The sequence below is a fragment of the Sprattus sprattus genome (genome assembly GCF_963457725.1).
Source record: "Sprattus sprattus genome assembly, chromosome: 16".
NCBI classification, from domain to species: domain Eukaryota; kingdom Metazoa; phylum Chordata; class Actinopteri; order Clupeiformes; family Clupeidae; genus Sprattus; species Sprattus sprattus.
Window position 1 is genome coordinate 13,832,752 of NC_137914.1, and position 17,566 is coordinate 13,850,317.

Genomic DNA, 17,566 nt, shown 5'->3' on the forward strand with positions numbered 1-17,566 from the left:
ACTGCTCCTGTAGTGCTGCATGAAAGGCTTCTTAAAGGCTTCTTTTCAGGCAAGTTCCTCTTCATATTAAAACGAGACAAAGGAGCTCTTTCAAGAGCAGGCCACACTAGCCTACCACGGTGCATCCATGCACTGAGCGACCTCTCTTTGAGCTGGCAGTGAGGATGGAGAAGCTCAAGTGCAGGTGGCTCAGAGTGCTGCTAGACATCTAAGCCTTTGCTACATGGGCCACCATGAATATTAATAATTATGCTAAAGGAGGGTTCCCCAGTATGATAGTTATTCCTTACAGAAAACCAATGAAAAGAAAACAACACCTGATTCACCCTGTTAGTGTTTGAAGATTTTTATGCAGTTACATGCCAACCTAGATCCCTATTATATTCATTAATTTCTTTTAAGTTCAGCACCCATTGGAACAGCAGCATAGCGTAGGGCCTATGCGTAGCCCTCTGTCCCACGGCACCTCCTTCAGGAGGAGGCCTTATTGGTGCGCATGCGGACACAGATGAGGGAGCCCACTAAGCTGAGAGCTGTGGTTATGCAGCTCCATCATTCTACCTACTCTGCCGCCCATGACCTGGCCATTCCAGCTGAGAAAAAGTCCTCCTGCCCATTACAGGTGACACATGTACCTGTAGGTGTATCTGTAGTGGTGTACTGGAGAGCTCCCACAATTAGCTCACTTCCACAAGTTTTTTAGATGTGGTGTGCCCACCTCTGGACGACTTTGTTACTGCAACTTTGAGTCCTATTCAGGAAAACTGACTTTGCCCCTAGAAGGGCCTACAGAGATCCCCCTGAGGTGTTTTCTGCAGCATTTGGCCCAAGGAGGAAAGACACAGTAAATGCCGAGCCATTAAGACACCAATCCATTTAAGAGTTTGGGACTAACAGAACCTAGATAGACTGAGGCACAAGTATTATATCATTACAGCCCTATGTTATACTTAGTTACGATTGTTGAATTTTTCTTTTAGAACAATAATAAACATACAAAACCACAGTTTAAGAAACAGGGTAATTTTAATACAATGTGTGCTATCTCTGAAAAACAATGTCAGAAGTGCAAGACCTTGTTTCAACAGAAACAGAAATTTTGATCGGTTATCAACATTAATTCTCCAAATGTTGTATTTTACAGAGCACAATTCTATTTCACATGACAAAATCTAACTGCAACCTACTCATTCAGATTCTGAATGTGGTAACATAAAATAATGTAGTATGACATCCTAAAGCAAAAGTTAGGGGAAAATTCTTTCAACAGAGGCACTTGACAGGAAAGGAGAAAACTGTTTGCAGTACAATTCCAGTGTGCAACCATTTCTCACACGCTTACAGAGCACGGACATCAACGATTTACAAAGATGGACATATTTTGGTTATGTTTGTTAAAAAGTGTAGGCACCACTGTCATCAATGATTTAGCGCTACTTAAAAAAAAAAAAAAAAAAAAAAAACACTTTTTTGAAATATTAGTCAATGCAACATGTATATCGAGAAGGCTGAATAATTGTACTCAATGTTGATGTCAAAACAGATCAACTGAATTATTTTTCCATCCCCTGAGAGAATTTAAGCAAAGAAAATTAAGTACTTGATCATTCTTTGTAAATATAACAAACCAAAAAAAAAAAAAAAAACAGGGAAAATATATCTTTTCCAAGACAACTTTAAAATGGTACAAATTACCAAATTGTCCTGTTGCCCAAATGCCAACTGTATGTGACAAAATGGCAAGATATTAAATATATATTATATATATATTTATACATATATATAACGGGAGAGAGAGAAATGTAAACTGTTAAAGCTGCGCTTTGTCAATATGGGAGGACCAACAACACTTAAAACCGAATTCTGCAGAATATACTGTTGGTCTAGCACCTGGAGAGGTAGAGGTTGAACTCTTCAACTGCTGCACTGAGTAAAACCAAAAGCAGCACTGAGGCAAATATGTCCCTGCACCCAAGCACACTAGGGAACTTCAAAAGTGACCTGTGGGTCATTAACTATACCATTATAACCACTTGTTACAACAGCGAGCACCACAATGGATCCAATTTCAGTGTGGAAACACAAAGTGCCAAATTCTCTATAGGCCTCTCTCTAGGCTCTATAGACTTGGCGCAAAAGGGAACACCAAAGATGCTGTACACAGCTCCTGTCCCTGTTGCATCGCTGTGCTTATGGACCTGCTTCAGCAAGGCCAGGAAGCACGCCTGTCTCTCCAAGGACTGATCCCATATGCTCACCTTATTTTCCCCTGAACATCCTCAGCGCTGGCGGGGAAGTGTCGGAATGGAAAAGGAAGGAACATGAAACGTGTGCCATCTCAACTGCACCTGGCGTCAAACCCTCCACTAATGGAATAGGAGACGGGCAGAGGAAAGGCACAGGGGCACATCTGTGCCTGTACAGAGACATTTCTCCGGAGGCTTTCCCGTCACTGGGTGTGAGTTCTTCCCAGAGGCGTTCGCCTGTTGTTTCTTCATTACAACAAGCATTATTAATTTGAACCAGATTTCAGGATGGCGATAAAGACACCCCAAACTCTCATAGGCCCCCACAGGCCTGCCTGGTCCCTGATCTACTACAAACTACTAGTCCCGTCTCGTGCCGGCCGTGCCCTGCCCACTTCTCCTCCTCCTCATGCATCTGACGAGGGCGGGTGGCACCTGTCGCATCGCTCCCCCTCCTCCTCGGGATCCACCAGCAGCTGGCAGAAGGTGTCCCTCAGGCAGAGCACGCCCTCGTTGGTGCATGGCCTCACCGCCAGCGCCGACCCCCACGGATAGCCCTGGCACACAGCAAGGCCCTCTAGGTCCAGCAGCAGCTCCACCACCAGGCTGACGGAGGTGAGGTGTGGCGGGTGGCGCTCATAGACCGGGTGCGCTGGCGGCAGTGGCCGGCCCTGCACGCTCAGCCCGTAGCAGAAGCCCGGCTCAATCTGGAGCAGCGCGTCGGCCACGGGCGAGCGCCGGGAGCACTGCAGCAGCTGCAGAGCAGGGCCCTTAGCCAGTACCGCCATCCAGTAGGCCGGCAGGATGGTGCTGCGCAGGGTGTCGAGCAGGTGCTGGAGCTCCAGCTCGCCAGAGCCCTCCAGAGGCTCAGAGCCGTCAGCGAGATTTAAGATCTCAGACATCTAGAAGAGGAGAACGTTACAATTGGGAAGGAGACAAACGGGACAGTGAGAAAAGAAGAGAGGAATGGTTTATTCAAGTTGTTTAAAAGCATCCTTCTTCATGTAGCCACAGTTCAGAGAAGTCACGTAAGGATGGAGTCAGTATGCTAGAACACGCTAGGAGTAAGCAAAGAACAAGAATAAGAGAAATAAGTAAAAAGAAGAAAAAAAGACAAAGAAAACTTTGATCACTCACAATAGGTGGGAAGTCCAGTGGATCCTCCCCGACCGGTGCACCGATGTTCACCCTCACTATCTGCACATCCTCACTAAGCTCCACAGCGCCTTCTGCTGGACCAGCCAAACTGTACACAATCACAGGCCCCTGAAAGCACAGAGCACAGCACATTGACCAAACGCAGGCTGGAAAGAACACACATTATTACTGCACCGAAGAAGCTCCTAGAGACAATTTTATTGTTTTGGTGCTATATAAATAAAATTGAATAAAGTTGAATTGAATGTGTGCGTACGAGCGCCATATGTCCCTGTACCCCACCACACATCTGAGCGGAAAAAAAAGTCCATTCATGAAATAATGTCAGAAGTTGAGGCAGAGTGTTCAATGTTAAGAAAATTTCCACCATTTCTAACCCGTCTGTTGCTCACCTGTGTGGTTTGCTGGTAGGTGCTGTCTACCTGTAGGTTTCCGTTCTGAGGAGAGAGGAGGCGTGGTCAAAGACAGCAGACAGTGGAGTAGTCCACACTGCCAGAATTCTCCAGTGGAACAGCAACATTAGCATACATGATCACACTAAGTCAAACTTTTATACATTAACACCTCAGGAGGGAGAAGTACTCCTGAAAATGAACTGAAGGGGGACAACCTTTGTTTGCTAAACACACACATTGTGCACAAATGGTGTTGTGAGGGACAACTTGGAAGCTTCTGTAAAAATTGTATTGGACCCAATATAGTTGGGCAGAACAAGATGGTGTTAATTACTACCACAGTACACACTGCTTGTGTCCAGTCATTTCCTCTTCAGAACACTTAACAAGTCCACAGTTCTTTCTCAGTGACAAGTGTGTGTGCGCTCACCTGAAAGACTATGGGCAAGGTGTGTGTTGACATCTCCTCAGTGTTAATTGCACCACTGATGTAGTCATTGGTGGTGTCATCATTCTGAGACAGGGAAACAAGAGATGAACAAACTGAAGAAAAAAAAATCTAATTGCCCACTACACCCACATCCACAGAACCCAGTTCATTTGTTTATTGTTCCGATCTGGTACCGCCTTTCTGTCCAAGTAAAATAGAATGCATACAAACAGAAAAAATGTATACAGCTAAAAAGATATTATTAAAAAAAACAGAATAAGTCACCAACCTGCTCTAACTCAAACAAGCCATAGTCTTCGTCATGTTTATCCCCGTCCTGCTCGTCCCCGTCCTGCTCGTCCCCGTCCTCCTCGTCCCCGTCCTCCTCGTCCCCGTCCTCCTCGTCCCTCTCAACACTGGCCCCTCGTCTCTTCTGCCTCTTGCCCTCGTCATCCTCTGCGTCTGTGAAGTCTTCCTCCCAGGCTGGCCTCTTGTGTGGTCTCTTCGACCGTGGCCTGGTGGGTTTGGTGTACTCCCCAAAAGTGGCCTTTTTCTCGTACTGATATTCGTACTGAGGTTTTTTCCGGCTTTTCCGCTAAAAGCCACCACAAATATAAAGCCACATGAAAGAAGTTTAAGGCATAGCAGTCTCCAAATCAGTACCATTTCAACTTCTGCTACAAAGTGACCAACTCAAATTGGATTTACTCATGCACCAGAAGATATGGCGATTTTGATCAATTTTGTGTTTGTTATGATGTGTTATCAAGCCTTCTTACGTCATCCCTGGCCTCAAAATAGCACTGGCGCTTTCGGCACTTTTGCTTTTTCTTGTTGAGGCCCCCGAACTTTGGCTTGTCCATGCAGTAGTCACACTTCCCACAGTCTTCGCGAAGGCAGGCCTCACACTTGAAGCACATTCGGCGTTGCCGCTTCTTCGGGTTCGTGACCCAAGACTGACAGAGAGAGGCAGGTGAGGAGAGGACCCAGAGTGACCCAGAATGAAAGTAACTATAGAATAATAAGAATAATAAGTGCCTAAACCCTACAATGACATGCGCTTCAGATGAATCTTTGAAAATCAACCAAACCAACTGTTATATTGCTTCTAATATTTAGCCTATATGCAAACAATTTCACATGCAAACACAGAGCAACACTGAAACACTTCTAGCTTGTTCAATCACTTCAGCTAGTCTGGTTTATTACGAACCCAACTTATACAGGACACAGGTGCCACCTAGTAGTCACCATAAATGAAGCGGACATTAAGCTTCATACATAACACCAATAAATACATCAAATACATTTGCAGATTGTACATGTTTACCAGTTACTGGGTGGTTCTACACACCCATTCATTAGGTATAGTGATTTTTGCGAGACTTTAAGCCATTAACGCTCAAGGCTAATTAGTGCCGTGCCAGCTATGATCCCAAAGTGAAGATGTGAGGACTTACTTCGGCTGCATTGCCATCATAATCTTCAGAGTCGCTGCTCTGAGGACGCTGCCATTCAATTAGAGCAGAGCAGATCAGAATACATTAGATTGAGTTCACTAATCCTTGTGTAGAGTACAGAGTACTCAAAACAGTATCACCTTCATGTCACCTTAAAGGAGACACTGCAATATGTCACACATGAGTCAGAAGTGTGGCAACAGTAGAGGTATACTGTCTTACCTTTTTTAATTTGGGCTTCATAAGCTTCTTGGAATTCTGCACAAGAAATAGACAGCAACCGTGTTTGTGTCAAGAGGTAGAATGTAACACTTAACCGGATACTGAGTCACCCCTAATATGCTTACTTCTGAATCCACCTTCCCCAGCTTTGATATACAGCTGTGGGTCAATTAATCCATTCCGAAAGTCTTTTTAGACCACACAACTATGTCACCGACTTCACATTTATAATTTTCAGGTGGCCAAACCTCTCCGCACTCACCCATGAATGACTTCTCTTCTCATTCTCTGTGTTCTTGGCTTTCTTCTGAAAACACAGATGAATCTACATTTTACCTCAAGACCAGGTGCCATTTTGTTTACTAACTGCTAACACTCAGATTTCAGATTTACTGCAGTGAAGGTTCACAGAAGAATCTCAGTCAAGATTTACTGCAGACTCACCTCTGGCGTCATGTGTGGAGGTTTGGCAAGGACCCACTTGCCTTGTCCAATCTAAGACACACAAAAAGCATAATTTAAAATACCATTATAAAGAGCACAACATATTGTAGGCATGACTTGATTGTTGTTATTGTCTATTATATTGTAATGTGTTGTATAATTGCAGTTCTGGAGTCAGATGAGCCAATGTGTAGGAGCAATAGGTAACAGTGCAGAACAGGTAGCCATCCACGCAAAGAAACATATATGCAAATAAAGAGGGAGAATTCCCTCAGGACAGCTCAGAAAACACACTGAGTAACACACCTTCTTGAAGACAATACTCCGGTTGGGGCTTGTAAGCTTCTTCAAAGCTGGAATAAAACAAACTAAATGCTTCAGTTTTTAATTTGGTGAGGTGAAATTCATGTGCGGTGCGGTGAGTCAGCTACATCATGTCAGCATGTGCTCCTAGGAATAGTGAATATAAACGTCTGGTTTGTAATGCATGGAAAATACTTTGATGACGTACTAGCGCACGAGGAACAGAGCTCATCATTTCCCTCTGCAGGAAAGGCACCTCCACAGTTTGCACAGTCACTGGAGGAAGGCAGAGAGTACAAACAAGTTACATCTTAGCACCATCATTAAACTTCCAATGGCTACATCAAAGCCAGTGCTTTGTGAGGAACTATGATGTACCAGCGGTGTAATAAACAGCGCAGCTGAGGATTTCAAAAGGATGGTTGTAATAAAATCACAGACACAATTTCACTTGAAGACAATGAAACTGAGCTCTGAATATAACTGGCTGAGATAGAAAACATGTTATTTGTTCTGCGGATTTAACAAAAAAAAAGACTATAAATAATTGTATATAAAATCCCCCTACTAGAAGTAGCATCAAATTAAGTGCTCACCTGATCACAGGGCCTAGCTCAGATGGTGGACTGATAGCAGTGAGCACCTTGTCGGGATCCATGGACCGCCGGGTCATAGGGGGTGAGGGGAACATGGGGGGAGTCTTCAGAAGGGTCTGACCATTTGGTGGCACAGGGCGATCTTTCTCTTTGGGGCTCGGAGTGGGACTCACTGGCTCCAGCCCAGGGTGCAGCCACGTCTGGGAGAGCAGGGCATCGTTGGCCAGTTTGCTGGAGGTGGGGAAAGGGCTGAGAGCTCCAGGGTGGAGAGCAGGTGACCTGTTGAACCGACGCACCAGTGGGGAGATCGGGGAGAGGTGTGGGGGGCTGTCAAAGTTGCTGGCAGGGCGGGGTGGGTCAGACACGGGTTTTAGGTTTAGGTTTGGTCGCTGGGGTGTGCTCATGCAGATCTCAGTGATGCTGTGTGGTGCTCCAAGTTGAGCAGTCGGGGTGACTGGCCTCTCTGATGGGGTGGTGGGTCCTAAAACGATCCCATTCTCTGGATTACTGACACGGGGGTGGGGCCTCTGCTGAAGGGACACCAACAGGACAACATAATTAGTAAATTCATAGTTAGTGCTTTCGCTGAGCTTGGCAGAACGTCTACTTGTAGATTACAACAGTACTAGTACCTATACCAAATAGGTGGGGGAAGTATTGGTTTGGATTATGTAAATCTTTGTGATCAATCTCTGGGAAAATAATCTAGCGGGCACATCCATCAATGGAGATGGCCCAAATAAAAAAATTACTGTAGAAAATATTTAACTGGTGTACTGCGACCTGAGAGGTCCTGACAATTACAGATCCGATCCATAGGGCCCCTCATATTTTTTTATGTGGCTGCCACATATTTATAGAATACATTTTCATACTTGAAAGCTCCTTGTCAACACACAAATTGGTCTTCAGTATGAAATTCTTCTGCAGTAAATTGATTACTTTACCATAATTGCAACTGTCAAGAAGACAGGATTAGTATGATGTGTTGCCATTTAGAATTTTAAAACATAGCTCTGACAACCCAAGCTGCAAGCAGAGATATGAAAGTGTTGCCTTGTGGACTGTTTCTTATAAGTGGACAAGTTGTAACGTCAGTCACGGTAACACCAGGCACACTATATTTATGTAACTACTGTAGGAAATACACATCCATTTTCTTACTCTGTGTTTATTACTGGGATATAGTCTTTACATTGTGCTAAATGCAGTTTTCTACTTCAAACAGTTTGAAGACTATTTTGAATCAAAGTCCGCTAACGTCAGCCACACAAACATCCACCAAAGCACAGAGAAGCACATAGCTAAAGACGAATAGAGATCTTTTCCATGTCAGGCAAAAGACAAGTATAGTTAGCCATAAAGCTTGAGACTTGATAATAAATACCATGGCAGCTGTACAATAACACTTACCACGAAACCCTCCAATTTGTAATACCAGTCATGACAGATTTTACACTTTGTCTGTGTAATTATATACCTTTGATTTTGTCTCTTTCAAGAACAATCCAGTCTTGAATGCAAAGAGGCTCAAGTCAGTATGGTGGACGTGTCTGGCAAGCTCAACTTTGCTCCTCAGACGAACACCATCCGGACTAAAACAGGATGACAGAGAGGAAAGCTTAGATTGTGAAGATTAAAGATTATAAAATATTTTTTTTAGTGTTGATATAAAGTCATCCATTGCCAGTTCCTGCTTTATACTGCAGCATGTCTGTACCTCATGTAGTAAGTGTCTGTTCTAATCCCACAGTTTCGATAGACCTCTCTCCTCTTCCAGCCTTTCCCCAAAGAGGGCCAGTCTGTCCACAGATCATCCAATGCAGTGTGAGCCCTCTTCTGTCTGGAGACAGCCCTGGTGAAGAGAAACAACAGTCAATTGCGCACAGCACATGTGTGAAACAGTCATAGCATTCTTTTTAAATAATCAACACTAATCAGTAGTAGTAGTCCTATTTCACTAACTTCTAACTACACTAAGGTCTCAATGGACTGTTAGTCATTATTAGTGTAGTTGATCTTGAGACAGAGGTCAAAGAGCAGTTTAAGAGAGCTTCCTGAGACCCCAGTGCAACTCTATGGTGGCAGAGTTGAGGGAAAATCTCCAGGGCTGCAGTTAAGACAGAGGTGCACTGTAGTTTATGCCCAAAAAAAACACCCAGTGGAGCTGGTTTAAATTATCTAAAAAGGTCTCAAAATGCAACCACATACAAGCCATCATGATGAGTCCTCTTCAAACCGTCTCTTGCAGTGGTGTCATTCATGTGACCAATAAGGAACCCCTGGCCACCATCATCCTCCTCCTCCTCTTTAAAGTCATCCAGGGGTTCGAGCCAGTCAGGAGGGGGCCCATCGGTGGGATCCCCAGAACCAAACTTGGGGGGCATCCCTAGAGCCTCATTCCTCTGGTCGGACTGAGCCACGCTCCTCAGCAGTGGCATGGATCTCTCAGTGTTCTTCTCAGTTTCGGGCCTTTCTGTTCCGGTTGTCATGGCCATTTGGGTCCGTGACACACCTCAGACATTAGCACTGCCTGCTCTGGTGTTAGTTCCCTCAACAGGCTCCTTGTTCAAGGAGTCAGATGCAGGCTACATAGCTAAACACCTGAAAGCTGAGCAATTTCCTGCCCTCGTTTGTCAGCTGCAATCTTGTGTGTAATACTTTATGGGCTTTTTGTGCTATTTTGAATTAATTTATTCAGTTCAATAACATTCAAGACTGTCAGTTGTGATAAGCAGTCATTAGAAAACAACAGCTAGAGTTAAAGGTCACTTGGGATGACAAGTGACTGGATGTGAATAATAGAAAAGTCAAAACTGTTAAGGAAATGCACAGATTGAGTGACAAGTGAGGAGCAGGAAAAGAGGAGCAGGAAAATGAAGAAAAAAATGAAGATTATATAACTACACATGGACTATAAAGGAGGCTAGCATTCACAAACATCTTACCCTTACTCCATGCCGAGATCAATCTGCTCACCATCGGGTTGGGATAACCTGGTCTACAAAATAAGATGAACAGAACGTTAGCGGACTTCCCAGTATGCTATAATACTGAAATCTGTTCTTAATTTTAATTTCTATTGGTAATTCAAGCACAGATGTTAGGTTATAAACTGTTTTAAGCTAATCATACATTGCTTTTCGGAGAATGACAATTAATTTCACCTAGATAAGGTGAATTTAGGACAGCCAAAATGAAACCAATGATGGAAAACACCAGGCTGGAAGCTTTATACATGCTTGAACCTTCCGGGACAGTAGAGTGATAAATACTGCAGAAAATACAATTAATCTGACTCCATTAAATATTAAATTACCTACAATATTACCAATCATTATATAGACCAATTGTGAGATCTTAATTAATGAAATCGCATGACACACAAGGAGTTAAATGAATGGTTAATAAACAGTTTATTAATTAAATAAACGGTAAGCTTAAATGCTTAAAAGTGTCAGTCAAAGTGAATGTAAACTACGACCCGAATGGAGAAGTACAATTGTAAATAATAGCAAGTAAATACACAGGTTGGATGCCAATTAGACCAAATTCCCTTAAATGACCAAAGAAAACCTGAATGCATGAGATAGAAAATAACTAGTGCTGTCAGTTTAACGCGTTATTAAAAGCGTTAACGCAAACCCATTTTAAAGCCGTTAATTTTTATATCGCGCAATAAACGCGTGGTAAAAAAAAAACTTTATTTTTTTTATTTTTTTAGATTAACGTTCTTTTTGCCCTCCCAAACTGTGTAGTAGGCGAAGGTTACGTTTGCGTGAATGGTGAGCGCGATACGGTGAAATGGATGATAAAAAGCTTCTGAATAGAAAGTTTACCTTTAAAAGTTGTGTTGTGCAAAAGGAGCAAGTATCACTGTTGTCTAAAAATGTCAACAGGCAGCTGGCTGAAAGCACTGTTACGGTTCATTGTTTTTGAAATAAGAGGCCTGACTTCTGATGTTCACAGCAAACTTGAAAAAAGGAAAATATTAAGCCATGGTTTAACTGCTCTATAGGCTGAGTCCTTGTTTATCTGAAATGTGCACTTTATAATTTTATTTTGTACTGCCCTGTTTGGCAATGTTGTTTTTCAATAAAATAAAACATTGCATAAAGCAAGCCAATCCACCTTCCATGTTGATAAGAGCATTCAAATAAAATAAAAATGATGGACATTTAGAATGTGCGATTAATTAATTTGCTATTAATCGCGATTCATTTTGAGTTAACTATGACAAAAATGCGATTTATCGCGATTAAATATTTTAATCGTTTGACAGCTCTAAAAATAACATAACCTTAGATAAATAACCAAACCTGAAATGAATGGGTTACATAAATAGTGAAGGAGAGACAGACAGACAGACAGACAGACAGATTGATAGAATAAGAGTGCAGGGGAAGATAGGATTTCCACACTCAGACAAGAAAGGAGAAGCAGGAGCAGAAAGAGCAGTAGAAGAGACCGGAGAGAAGAGGAAGCTCCAAAACACAAGTGGATTTGCACCCTAAGACCCATTGCTATGCATTTACCACCAGCCAATCCCTTAAAGCCATCATCAGTCCCCATTCTTCCTTACATCTTTCTACATTAACATCAATCTGGATTATACAATTATACATCTGGATTCTACGTTATACATTATAGTATATGCACCCGATCCAAACTCCACATGACAAAAAAAAACAATCCCAAACTTGACCCAACTGTGAGAAGCAGATACAGTGGGATAAGAATGGGCACACAGGTAGGAATCTCTGCCACCTCAAGGCTCAAAGACATAAATGGAGAAATCTACTACTGTCATTAATTCAATACAAATATTGCATTGGTTTATCAAAACATATGTCCTAAGTAACAATGCCAAACTATATTTTGATGCAACAATTCTACTGAAAGAGACTGCAACATTCTGCATTTACTTTACGCCTTCTCAATGTGTGTAAGTAAAGTCTTGAGACTGAGAATCAAGGTTCCAATGTGGTTTTTCTTTGTGATACATAAATAAAGTACTTGCCAAGAGAGATCAGAGAGGTTGGCTATGGCTTAAGACAGTCTGTTGTCCAAAGTCACCAGTTAATACTGATGCCAAATCTTTATTTGTGAACTTGGACATTGGATCACTCATATAAAAGTCCTGATTAAACATGTTGCAACTACAACATACTTATCTGAACGGTTACAAAATGGTTAAAGGCCTTATCTTGAAAAATACAATTTAAGTCAAGAATATATAGAACAGCACTCGTCAAAATATTGCATCATATTCTACAGCTGCTTTTTAAGTGCTTTAGCTAACACCATGGGGTCCATGAGGTTAAAAAAGTGCCGAAGTGATATCCTTATAACTATGGTTCAGCTCAGTCAAGATGTCGCTGAACGATGAAAGTTAGGAAGTTGTCAGTCTACAAAACGTGCTCCAACCAATCACAGCTTACCATGGTAGGACATTTTTATTTAATTATATTAGCGAAAGCTACAACACAAATCGACCGTCGAATTTGATGTGCCGGATGTAACAAACGCGGATGTGTGGTCACTTCAGTTATTCGAGCGCCCCCTGGATGTTCAAGAATCTGCTCCAGAGCGTATGAAAAAAAGACAACAAAGGCAAATCTTGTAAGAAAATCCCACACTCAAGTCACTATATCGTAGTTGCATTCATACACACACTAAATGGAAAGGAGAACAATCTCACCGAATCTGGATGAGCATCAGTGATCGTGAAAACGCACGAGTGGCCTCGAACTCTGTAAGAACCCCCTGCCCTTCATGGAGACGATGGGCAAAACTGCAAGGGGGGGGAGCGAAAATGTCCGTTCGGTTGCGATCGAAAATACACTTCGCGTAATACTCGGGACTAATTTAAAGAGGTGTGTCTGGAGGGGGAAAACTGAAAATACTCGGTAAAGAGGTTCAAGCAGACTACTTCCACGAGAGCAAACCGGGCCATTCAAAACCATATTCCTCTATTTGTGGCGGTCACGGATACCATTCTACGCGACCTGATGGTAGTGTGGTATTGGGTAGCCATTCAAAATATCCATGTCACAGCCAGGGGTGTGCTTTAAAAAAACCGTCGTTGAACAACTACCGTAGTTAAATGATGAGATAATTTTGAACACTCTCTTTCCATAGTTAACACAATGATTTCGGAAAACTTCATAGTTCTAATGTTGCCAATAAATCATGGCACAACAGTTCTAGTGTGATGTTATCTGATGTATAAACTCGCTTCTAGACGACCATTAATAATGCCCTACTCATTCTTTAATGGTGTCAGAGTAAAACAAGAAAAAGGTAAAGGTTGCCTGACCAATTGTATTTACATATTCCTTGTTCAATGGCCACGATTTGGTTGGGCTCGAGCATACCTTTAGCATGGCTCATCTCGCCTATTGCTCCCAGCGCAGTTTCCTATTTACGAAATGGGGTCTTTGAGTCTTACTGGCTAGTGTGCCTTCACTCTCTCTTAAATTAAACTGAATTCGTGTGTTGCCTACAATAGCAAACTGATATACACTATATGAACAAAGGTATTCGGACACCTGACCATTACACCAACAGGGCCTGTAATGACATGGTATTCAAATACATACTTCAATATGAAGTTGGTCCCCCTTTTGCATCTGTAACAGCTTCCACTTTTCTTGGAAGGCTTTCCGCAAGAAGCGTTTCTGTGGGAATTGGAGCCCATTCATTCTGTAGAGGATTTATGAAGTAAGGCACTGATGTTGGACGAAAGGGCCTGGCTTGCGATCTCCGTTCCAGTTCATCCCAAAGATGGGGTTGAGGTCAGGGCTCTGTGTGGGCCAGTCAAGTTCTTCCACACCGAACTCATCCAACCATGTCTTTATAGTTCTTGCTTTGTGTACTGGGGCAGTCATGTTGAAATAGAAAAGGGCTTTCCCCAAACTGTTGCCAAAAAGCTGGAAGCATTGGTCTGCTGAAGCAGTAAGATTGAGCGTCACTGGAGATAAGGGGCCTAGCCCAAACCCTGAAAAACAGCCCCCATACCAGTTACCACTCCCTCCCTTCATGGGGTGTGGCGTGGCCAAATACCTTTGTCCATATAGTGTACGTCCAACAGATCACTGTCATATCAGAAGATACTGACAAACTGATTCATGCCTTTATTTCAAGCCGGCTTGATTATTGTAATGCAATTCTAACTAGCCCCCCGAATAAAACAACTAAGAGAATTCAGCTCATTCAAAACTCTGCAGCTCGGCAATTAACCAAAACCAAGACGAGAGAGCACATTTTCATCTACAATTTTAAGGTCCTTCTCCTTATATACAAAGCCCTTAATGGGCTACGACCCAGTTACGATGCAAACTCCCTTGTCAAATACTTGTCTTCAAGAACCCTGCGATCATTGAATGCTTGTTTATTGGAGGTTCTCAACAACAGACCTAAGAAAATCGGGGATACAGCCTTTATCAATTACGCCCCAAAGTTATGGAACATACTTCCTATGGATGAATTGTTCCAGGGCAAGTTTCTGTTCTGTTTTCAAAGAAAACTTGCCTTATCGAAGTTTTGCAGTGCTTCGGCAGCCACCATGTCTGATGTTTAAAAACTCTCTTTGCCGTAGCTTTTGTTACGTAGCCGTGGTTAGTTTAAATCCGCCAATGGCGCGCCAGGTAGCCAATAGCCAGTTTGTGATTGGCTCCAAGGATCCTTACAATGCTGGACAAAACTTGCATAGAAAGTTTGCCAGACCGACTTCTGGAGGCAAAATCAAATTGGCTGGAAGAAGAGGGGCGGGACTTCCCAGACAACATTTCAGCTGTATGGTGTTATTAACTTTCATTTCAAATGTCAACGGACTATTTGCAGTTCTCAGTTTTGGGAAACCAACGTTAGCCAGTAGGGGGCTTCTTCTGCCAAATTGAATAAAGTAGCTAGCTAGCTAGTCTCACCGTTAAGAAATCACGTTGCTTTCCGTTTGTCATAAATACAAATTAATATATATGGGAGGTAAAACAAAAGGTGTCTGTGAATTTAACTGCAAATACTTTGATACCGTTTTAAACCTAATTCTAAGGTCAAATTGTTCTGGAGAATTATGTTAAGTCATAAACATTACTAATACACTCTGAATTTGTAGAGCTTGACCTGCCCTTTGACACAATGTTAATCATCTTTGTCACGTTTAACTGGTCACTGAGTTTCTGTAAAGAAGTTCAGGGTCATGATGTGGTCATAATGTTTTGACAGAACACTGGTGGTAAAACAATAAAGTTGTGGACTTAAATTACTTCGTAAATCTACAACGTGTTCGGTCTGATAGCGCAGATTTCGTTAGCAGCGCTAGCCCTTCTGCGCTGTGTTTATAATCAGCTCTGAACATGGTGGCCCCTCCCCCCAACAGCCTGCCTACGTCCTACAAGAGCGAAGGCTCGTTGAAAAACAACGTTGCGGACATGAATCGCTACCCCAGTCTAGCGCTTTCATGGACAAAGTCCTAATTTAGAGGACCCAAAAGTCATCGAGTTGGATAGACAATCGCGTGCAATGACGAACCCTCGGTGCATTTAAACACATCCAATGTGTCATAAAACAAAACAGGTCGATTTACTTACAGCGTCGCCTCGTGCACTCCAGTCTTCGTCCCAACAGTCTTGCAGCGCGAAACACTGAGCATGTGCAATGCTGATCGAAAGCTTGACGAAATTCGTCGCTAACCAGATCAATTGAAAGTAGTGAATTTAGGCATATTGGTTGATGTCAACCGTGAACTAGAGTTTCACTATACCGCAACAATACAGAATAATTACCCAATAATTACATTTAAAAGCACATAGCCAAGTTTTCTTTTGGCGTGTATGAAGTTCTAATCAGTTCAGAAGAAACGCTGTCTCAAAAACTCTTAGTCTGTAAAGTATTTAGACAGGTTTATATCTGAACAACTTAACTAAGTCGATATGGGTCGTGCGTTGTTTAGGACTTATCAAACTGCTCATGTACTATTTTGAAGTTAACTGAAATAAATTATGGAATCCTGCTTTTGAACATGGCAAAAAAAAGACATCAAAGACACTACGGCTTATGCTCTTGCCAGAAAAAAACATCCCCATAACAATATGTAACTATATTTCAAGCCTTAAAGCACATTAAAAACATTAAACCTACAGTATAACATTGGGAAATATTAAAGTAACGCTATGTAACAATTCCACCTTAAAATAACAGCTTGAAAAAAAATTGTGCCAGTACAATTACTTTTAATATGGAGAATGGCCTCTCCGCCATTGTCTGTAGGGAAATAACTGTGGCCTGTAGGATTTCTGGAGCCGCCCGGTCCTTTGTGTCTGAGCATGCGCGACTAGGATCGGGGTCGGATTTCGATTCAGAGCTAGCCATCTCTCTGCTGGATTAGTAGCGATAAGTAGTTTATTTGCTGTCCTGCTTTATCCCTTCTTGCACTTGCTTGATGTTTGACTGTGTTAGCAAAGTTGTTGACTTGCTAGTTTGTCATAAACGACGAAAGCAAATTTCAACAGGTTTCGCCGCTAGGGGGAGCTCAAAGCCAAAATCTCTTTAGTGCTGCTTTAACTTTAGCAATTAATTGGGTAGGGTCCAAAATATGAAACATTATTGGTGACCTACAGTCGCCCCGGTAGCATCTTCACTCAGCAAAGATTTTCATACCAGAACACAGAGCTGAACGACAGAGGCCACTCAAAATGTTCGTACTCAACACATTTTTCATGCTTCAGCCACAGTTGTTTATTTTGACATTATGCTCTTCACGTTTAAGCCATGTCATCTGCCCTCCTGCCACAACTTGAGAACATTCCATCCTTTTATTTTGGAGGAAGGTTTCTTTGTCAGTATTCATATAAAACATGACAAGATTGTCAAATACATCATTTTCACCCAAAAACGGGCAGCCTATATTTTGTTACAATAAGGTCACACGAGGTCGGTCCTGACTGTGTTCATGGCCTTAGCAAGATTTTACTAGAAATACATTATTTTACCAAAAATAAATATAAGAAAACAATAACAACAATTATAGTGCCATGTCACTGGCCTACACTAGAATGGTTAATGCTCATCAAAAGAAACCCATCTGCAATTTGCTGAGATAGCAAAGTAGAGTGTAAAAGACACTCACTCCAGTCCAGGATGGAACAGTGTTTTGGTTAAGTTAGTCCTACAAAATCACTTAAAGCAGATCACCCTTTCATTCATGATTCTGATTTTTGACAGTCAAAACTGATTCTTGCCACTCGCCATGATCACGGACTCATAACTTGTGTGTGTCAAAAAACTTTATTTTTATTTTATCTTTATGTTC

At 42.3% G+C, this 17,566-nt stretch overlaps 1 protein-coding gene across 1 annotated transcript; it reads right to left on the minus strand.

The window, feature by feature from the left end:
• Positions 1-1,277: 1,277 nt before the first annotated feature.
• On the minus strand, positions 1,278-9,752 carry mbd1a (methyl-CpG binding domain protein 1a; the record flags this gene model as incomplete). Its single annotated transcript, XM_080853798.1, has 16 exons — positions 1,278-3,148; positions 3,384-3,512; positions 3,797-3,841; positions 4,230-4,313; positions 4,519-4,824; positions 5,009-5,185; positions 5,690-5,737; positions 5,912-5,947; positions 6,174-6,218; positions 6,356-6,406; positions 6,662-6,708; positions 6,867-6,934; positions 7,255-7,784; positions 8,735-8,849; positions 8,975-9,109; positions 9,466-9,752. 16 exons carry the CDS (start codon positions 9,750-9,752, stop codon positions 2,654-2,656), a joined length of 2,598 nt encoding a protein of 865 aa, XP_080709924.1. The 3' UTR covers positions 1,278-2,653.
• Positions 9,753-17,566: the final 7,814 nt, after the last annotated feature.